General features: G+C 40.2%; 2 protein-coding genes across 2 annotated transcripts; both read left to right on the forward strand.

Annotated features, from left to right (window-relative positions):
• The first annotated feature begins 1,063 nt into the window (after positions 1–1,063).
• On the forward strand, positions 1,064–3,745 carry LOC131997900 (uncharacterized). The gene has a single exon (XM_059369766.1). The coding sequence runs from the start codon at positions 1,064–1,066 to the stop codon at positions 3,743–3,745; it is 2,682 nt and encodes an 893-aa protein (XP_059225749.1).
• Positions 3,746–3,763: 18 nt separating this feature from the next.
• On the forward strand, positions 3,764–8,095 carry LOC131997901 (uncharacterized). Its single transcript, XM_059369767.1, has one exon. The coding sequence runs from the start codon at positions 3,764–3,766 to the stop codon at positions 8,093–8,095; it is 4,332 nt and encodes a 1,443-aa protein (XP_059225750.1).
• The last annotated feature ends 207 nt before the right edge of the window (positions 8,096–8,302 follow it).

The raw sequence follows: 8,302 nt of genomic DNA on the forward strand, positions 1-8,302 counted from the left end.
AAAAGCCTAACATAAGTCACTGTGTCAAATTTCAGTGAAATCGGATTATAAATGCGCCTTTTATGGGGCCAAGACTTTAAATCGAGATATCGGTTTACATGGCAGCTACATCCAAATCTTGTTGCATAAAAGTGTCGAAGAGCCTAACACAAAGCACTGTCCCAAATTTCGGACAATAAATGACTCTTTTATGGGCCCTAAACCTTAGATCGAGAGATCGGTCTATATGACAGCTATATTGAAATATGGACCGATCTGGGCAAAATTGAAGAAGGACGTCGAAGAGCCTAACCAAACTCACTGTCTCAAATTTCAGCGACATCGGACAATAAATGCGTTTTTATGGACCCAAAACCTAAAATCTAGATTTCGGTCTATATGGCAGTGTTCAAAATACATTTATTTTGAACATGAGAGATAACGCATTAGCATTTCATAGCCCACGCGTTGTTATCTTATAGAGTCTGTGTGCGGTTTAGGGTCTATTTGTACGATCGCCTATCTCATAAAACCAATACGCACAGCCGTATAAACCCTGCATGTGTACTTTTAAAAAGGGAATAGATAATGAGTCTAAGAAATGCATGTGTGTGTTTACTTAGGATCGTAAAATATCAGATAAGGAGAAACGGAGATATCACTGCGTTGGTATCTCGTTCTAGTTTAGTTTTAAGATTTTCATTTATTGTAGTGATAGGAAATTTGAAAATAAATAGTCAGTATAAATCTAGCATCAGAGAAGTGCGTTTTAGATTCAGCTCAACATTTGGTCCTTCGTAAAATTGAGTTATCCCCCACCCGAGGTAAGAAGCTCAATGGAACTAGGCCTATAAAGCAATTTAATAAAAATTGTTTAACACCCACTGAAAAATTAAATTCTGTGAAGAAGCGTCCTCGTGGCTTTAAACAACGAGAAGAAAAATAATAATAGAAATCACAATCCACTAAAAAGTGGAAATACAGTGAAGAAGCGTTCTCGTGGCTTTAGACAACGAGAAGAAAAAAAAAAACACATAATAAAAATATCAGAAAAATAAACAAACAAAACTACAAATAAAGTAAAATGGTTCGTCAGCAGTTATACAAGCGTCAAAATGAGATTGGTGAATATATCATCAATTTGAAGCAAAGCTGCCTTAAGGAAACCGCAAGAAGTGTGGCTAAGGAAAACTGCAAAGCCCAGTTGGGGCAAGTTTGGCAGGAATTCAAAAATAACCACACGAAGTTAACCGAATTGGGTATCACCGAGGAACCGTACTTTAAAAACAAGTATTATGAGAAGGTGAACTCATTGGTGGAGGAAATCTGTGCAGCCCTAAAGACGAACGAGGATGCAGCCAGCCAATTGGAAACTGGAAAAACTGAATCGTCGGGGTTGAAATTACAACAAATCCAACCGCAGGAAAATGGGGAGTCCAAAAATGAGAAGGAAAGAATAGCGGGAAAAAGGAAGGAAAGAATAAGAAAACTTATTCGAAAGTTAGTAGGAGAACTACTAGAGTTGGAACAACTCAATATTAAAGTCTTGCTGGAAGAAGCAAAAAGATCATGGGAAACACAGATGAATCAAATTAATGATCTATTATGGGAACTCACTATCAACCATGAGGGGTCTTACGAAGACATCACTAAAGAAGTTGATGAAGTAGAAAACCTCTACAAAAGAAGTAAAACAACGCTGATCTTAAGATTGGACAAATGTAAGGAGGAGAGATGTCCTATAAAACTAGCGGAGATAAAAATACCGGACTTCTACGGTAACGTGGAAGAATGGCCATCTTTCCATGATTTATACAAAAAGCTCGTACATGATGCCGAGAGCTTATCGGACGTTGAGAAAATGTTTTATCTGAAAGCTCATATTAAAGGAGAAGCGTCAAAAGTAATTAAACATTTACCGGCAGATGGAAGCAATTACCAGCCAGCGTGGGAGATACTAAATCAACGCTTTGGAAATAAAAGAATTTTGTTTCAAACGATACTAGACCGATTGTTAGATCAACCCCATGTGTGTAGTGAGAACGCTAAACAAGTAAAAGGATTACTTGATACAACAATTGAATGCGTCCAAGGGTTAAAAGCAATGAAATGCAACATCGAGGATGCTGTAATGGCGCGTGTAATCATCCGTAAGCTAGACAAAGAAGGTTTATTATTATACGAGCAGCATACAAAGAAATCGAAAGAAATTCAGGAGCTTAAAGATGTTTTGGAGTTCTTGGAGGAACGATATCAAAATTTGGAGGCAGCAGGTACAAAGAAGTACAGCAGCAATTACAATCATCGGCAACAGCAGCCTATGAAAAGTACGACACTCTATACGGATAAAAGTGCGTGTCTATACTGTAGAAAACAAGGACACTTAACGGAAGAATGTCGAAGTCTGTTGAGATTGCCAGTGGCGGAACGAGTATCATGGGTTAAAACAAAAAATATATGCCATAGATGCTTGAACCACAATCAGAATGCAAGATGCGATAGTACCATCAAATGTGGAACCTGTGGGTTTAAACATCATTCGGTACTCCATCTAACTAAGACATCCACTACATGTGTTGCTAACGGGACAAGGAGTGTCCTACTGGCAACGGCTCAGGTGCAGGTCAAGAATATACATGGAGAGATGGTTACCTTGAAAGCTTTGGTGGACCAAGGATCACAGTCAACGTTTTTAAGGGAAGAAGCAGCACAGATACTTCAAATCCCTCGAGAAAAGGCCAATATGGAATTGCATGGACTAGGTGACAATTTGGTGGGAGTTGCAAAATCAAAAGTAAAAGTTAGGATCCATCCGAGATTTCCCAGCAACTATTCACTCGATGTCGAAGCTCTTATTTTACCAGCGTTAGCTTCCGTCCATTTGGATTCTTCGTTAGTACACAACCAGGGTGTATGGAAAAACTTTCAATTGGCTGATCCAAACTACTACAAGAACGAGAGGATAGATATGGTGCTTGGCGGAGATGTGTATGTGGACATACTAAAGAACGGAATACATAAGAAGCATGGAATGTTGGGGCAACATACCAAGCTGGGATTAATGTTGTCCGGCCCATTAACGATTCGAGTCCCAGTAGCGAAAAAAGGTGTCAATGTCACTACAGAGATTGAAAGATTTTGGGAAACTGAAGAGTTGGATATGGACATGGTTACAAACGATAACGAAAAATGTTTGGATAATTATGCTGCTACAACGAAAAGAAATGAAGAAGGGTGGTTTATAGTTCAAATCCCCTTCAAAGAAGATAAAGAGCTGGGAACATCGTATAAACAGGCAGCAGCCAGACTCATTAGCCTGGAGAAAAAGCTCATCAAGGATAATGCTATGAAGCATGAATACTCAAGAATTATGGAGGAATATATTGCACTGGGGCACATGAAGCCAGTGAAACAGATTCATAGCGGTAAATATTATTTACCACATCAAGCGGTTGTTCGAGAGGACAGTCTGACTACGAAAGTCAGAGTGGTTTTCGACGGTTCCGCGAGTACAAATAATGGAAGAAGTCTGAACGACATAATGCATGTCGGGCCACGGTTGCAGAGAAACGTCTTCGACATACTACTCAACTTTCGTTTAAAAAGGTTCGTGATTTCTTCAGATGTTGAAAAAATGTACCGCCAAATAATGGTGGATGAGGAGAGCCAGCGGTATCAACATGTTCTGTGGCGGAAAGATAGGAATGAGGAAATCAAAGAATATCAGCTGACAACAGTGACATTCGGAACAGCAAGTGCCCCGTAATTGGCCGTAAGAACCTTAATGCAGATTGCGAAAGAATGCGCGGATACGAAGGTGAAGCAAATAATTGAAGAAGATTTTTATATGGATGATCTTCTTACGGGGGCAGACACAATAGAAGAGTGTCTCCAGCTTCGATTCAAAATATCAAGGCACTTAGAGGGTTATGGATTCCATCTCAGAAAATGGTGTTCAAACAATGAACACATTGTGAAATCATCGAAAGAAGACAAGGAGAACGAAATAATAAACATCAATGAAACCACTAATGTAAAAACCCTGGGACTTCAGTGGAAACCGAAGGAAGACGAATTTCGATTTAAAATATCGGAATACCCAGCGGAGAGTACAACAAAGAGGCTGGCTTTATCATATCTAGCAAAAATATTTGATCCGCTTGGGTTGCTGACACCAGTCATAATAACGGCGAAGTTGTTTATTCAGAGTTTATGGTTGCTAGAGATGCAATGGGACCAGAAAATCGATGGAGATTTGGAGATCAGCTGGAAAGAATTCGTGACACGTATTTCGTCTCTACAAGACGTTAAGATACCTAGATGGCTAAACTCTTCATCCGAAAGTAAAATTAAAATTTTGGGATTTGCGGATGCATCAGAGAAGGCCTATGCAGCAGTGGTTTATATTAAAACCGATAAAGGAGTTTCCTTGATGGCTGCAAAAAGCAAAGTAAACCCGATTAAAAACAAAAAGACGCTTCCGAAATTAGAGCTGTGTGCAGCCTTCCTATTGGCCAGGCTGCTAAATAGAATAATTAGTGTGGTCAAAGCCGAATCGGAAGTTTATGCCTGGAGTGACTCCACAATTACACTTGCTTGGATTGAAAATAACAAGAGCAAAGATAAATTTATAAGGTCACGAGTAACCGGCATAAAAAATTTGGTATCTCAGGCGCAGTGGCGGTATGTAAAGTCAAAAGAGAATCCAGCAGACTTGGGGTCAAGAGGCGTGTCCCCAGATAAACTTGTAGACTCAAAGCTATGGTGGGAAGGTCCCCAGTGGCTACTGTTGCCGGAGGCGGAATGGTCTCTAACCCCTCCAGAATTGAAGACATGCGCTTCCACGGCTTCCAAGGAAGCACCTACCTTATTGAACGATTTGATAGAAAGGTATTCATCATATGGAAGACTTCTAAGAGTTTACTCTTACATCTTGCGGTTTGTTGAAAAACTGAAGGGAACCCGATCCTTCCCGTCATATCTAACGAGAGAGGAGTTGTTAAAGGCGGAGAAATACATCGTTAAAGGTCATCAGAAGATAGAATGGCCAAGTGAGGTACAAAAACTAAGAGATAACAGACAGATGGATCATCGACACAAGCTGGCTAATTTGCACCCGTACCTAGACGAAGAGGGGGTTTTAAGAGTTGGAGGTCGACTTCAGTACTCTGATTTGCAGCTAGATCAAAAACATCCTATGATCATTCGAAAATCACGGCTGGCCTATTTAATTATACGAGACACCCATTACAAGACGATGCACGGAGGAAATCGCCTAGTAGAATGTACCGTGAGACGAAAATTCTGGATAATTAATGTGAAAAACTGTATAAAAAAGGTTATACGAAGCTGTCCGGTGTGCATCCGTTATAGGCAACAAAACACGCAGCAACTAATGGGAATTCTTCCAGACTATCGTGTCAAAGTTTCATTTCCATTTTATCACTGCGGAGTCGATTATGCAGGACCGGTTTCGATGAAGTTTTCAAGTGGTAGAGGACAAAGGTCATTTAAAGGATACATAGCTGTGTTTATTTGTATGACCACAAGAGCGATTCATTTGGAGGCGGTCAGTGGCCTTACTATCGATGCATTCATGGCAGCCCTTAAACGGTTTTTTGCAAGAAGAGGAAAAAGTGCACATATATATTCGGATAATGGCACTAATTTCGTTGGAGCAGCCGGTCGTCTGGAAAAGGAGTTTCAGAAAGTCGTTAGGCAGAACGCTGATCTAGCAGAAGTTTTAGAAAACCACTTAGTTAAGTGGCATTTTATCCCGCCAGCAAGTCCTCACTTCGGAGGTTTGTGGGAGGCTGCGGTCAAATCGATGAAATATCATTTAAAAAGGATTATTGGAGAAACCAAAATGACGTATGAGGAGATGAGCACACTTTTAGCTCAGATAGAGGCGATATTAAATTCAAGGCCTATGTGCAGCATGAGTGAAGCGGACGAAGGTTTGGAGGTACTTACCCCTGGTCATTTTTTGGTTGGACGGCCATTGATAGAGGTGCCAGAGTCAATCAACGATAGTGCTATTGGTTGTCTGGATAGATGGAAGCTGGTGCAAAGAATGAAGAAGGATTTCTGGAGCAGCTGGAGCAATGATTATTTGGTCACATTGCAACAAAGATATAAGTGGAAGACAAGTAGGAAAAATCTTCAGGAAGGCCAGGTGGTAATTATAAAAAATGAGGAAACGCACCCAGCGAGATGGCCTTTGGCAAGGATTACCCAGGTTCACCCTGGTAAAGATAGCTTGGTGCGAGCGGTGACGGTAAAGACAGCTTCAAATATAATGAAGAGACCTGTAAATAAGATATGTCCTTTGGAGAACGTGTCGTCTGTCCAGGACAATCGGGATGTGACTCATGTAAACTACACCAGAGTCGAGAAGAAGGTACGATGGAAAATGTCGCACATTTGGGCTCTACTTTTAATCTATATTGGCTGCATTAGATCGGATCCTATACAAATTGGAGCTTCGTTGAAAGAAATTAAAGAATCTGCCATAATTTACCTGGACCACGTCGGATCGGTGGATGTTGTCTCATCAAAATGGAATCTACTTGTTTATTATGACATGGAGCCATTTTTTGGGGTGATTGAGAAGGCAAATCCTTTGGTGAAAGATATGAGGATGACTTGTGGGAAGCTGCAAACATTCGAACCACAATGTAATTATATATTGAATACAATAGAACGCCAGCTACTGAACATGGAACAAACGAACAAGTATCTCTTTCCTCTAATAACCAAGAGGTCGAAACGCGCGCCACTGGAGTTCATCGGATCTCTTCAACACATTCTTTTCGGGACTATGGATGCAGAGGATAGAAAGGCAATGGAGCTAAACATGAAAAATCTATTAGATAACCAGTATAACCTGAAGTTTCTGGTGAAGCAGCAAACATCAGTGGTGGAGTCAACAATTAACATTCTTCGCAGGACTACAGATGAAGTTAATCAGAACTTCAAAAGTATAGTAGACCGGGTAGACAATATCACGGAAACAGTGAAAGAAGAATACTTTGTATACCGTGAATCAACTAAGTTCTTTATGGTCGTTAAGGAACTTCAAATTATAGTAGAAGAGAACGAAAGGGTTCAACTGCAAATGCTGGCGTTGTTAATTGATATTAATCATGGGAAATTAAACCCGTCCTTGATTACGCCTATACAACTGCAAGAGGAGATAAATAAAATTCGGGAATATATTCCAGACCACTTGAAGCTACCAGGAACAGCAGAGAATCAGCTACGCAGCATATATAAATTGCTAAAGGCTAAGGCATCGGTCATAGAGAATCGCTTAGTGGTGTCCGTCTGGATTCCTCTGTTTAGTGACCAGGTGTCTCAACTTCATGAGATGATTGGCGTGCCGTTTGAGAGACTAGGAAGAAGATTGATACCAGTCCTTCGGAGTGATTACATCATTTATAATTTTAAAATGGACGCTTATCATCTGTTCTCGGAGTCTGAATTAAACAATTGCCAAACCTTTGGCGATGAAGAGTACGTCTGCGATGGAGGGTGGCCCTGGATAGATGCTAACGATCAATCTTGTGAGACATCTCCTCTAAAACCTCGCATCAAACCAAGCTGCAAGTTTGATGACTTTGCTGCGGATTCATTTTGGAAGAAATTGGCGCTAGTAAACAGCTGGATGTTTAAAGTTTTCAACCAGACAACGGGACATATTCAATGCTCGAGCCGCTCACAACGAATAATAGAGTTACCCCTGCAAGGCGTCTTGGAAGTGGAACCTGGCTGCACCGTTAGAACCCTAGGAACAACAATCACTGCGCCGTTAAGCCTCCAGTCTAGTCGAGATGTAGAAGATAGAGTGAATTTCACAGCAGACTTAGCTCAGATTGAAGAATTTAACATGCTTCCTTTGGGACCAATGATTATCAATCACACCCGCCAAGTTGATGAAGTGATGACGAAGCTTAGAGATGTCCAGAAAACAAATGTCGATCTAAGGGGCTTGCAGTTTCATCATATGAGTGGTCATGCTGCTCTTATTTTAGTTATTCTCATAATAATAATATTAGCGATATGTTTTATTAAGAAGTTTATTCAAAGGCAAAATGTATCAGATTTAAATTTTTAGATCTTTAGAACTTATGTAAAATAATATATCTAATATTACAGTCCACTATTACAAATTATCGAACGACAAATCAAAGATATAATTAGACAAAAATACAGTCAGTCCACTATGTAGACTTACGCGCCCGGCAGAATGTTCAAAATACATTTATTTTGAACATGAGAGATAACGCATTAGCATTTCATAGCCCACGCGTTGTTATCTTAT

The sequence above is a fragment of the Stomoxys calcitrans genome, chromosome 5 (assembly GCF_963082655.1).
Source record: "Stomoxys calcitrans chromosome 5, idStoCalc2.1, whole genome shotgun sequence".
NCBI lineage: Eukaryota > Metazoa > Arthropoda > Insecta > Diptera > Muscidae > Stomoxys > Stomoxys calcitrans.

Bases quoted from the DNA above. Each gene is read 5' to 3' on its own strand.
- LOC131997900 (XM_059369766.1), top strand. From the start codon at position 1,064: ATGGTTCGTCAGCAGTTATACAAGCGTCAAAATGAGATTGGTGAATAT.
- LOC131997901 (XM_059369767.1), top strand. From the start codon at position 3,764: ATGCAGATTGCGAAAGAATGCGCGGATACGAAGGTGAAGCAAATAATT.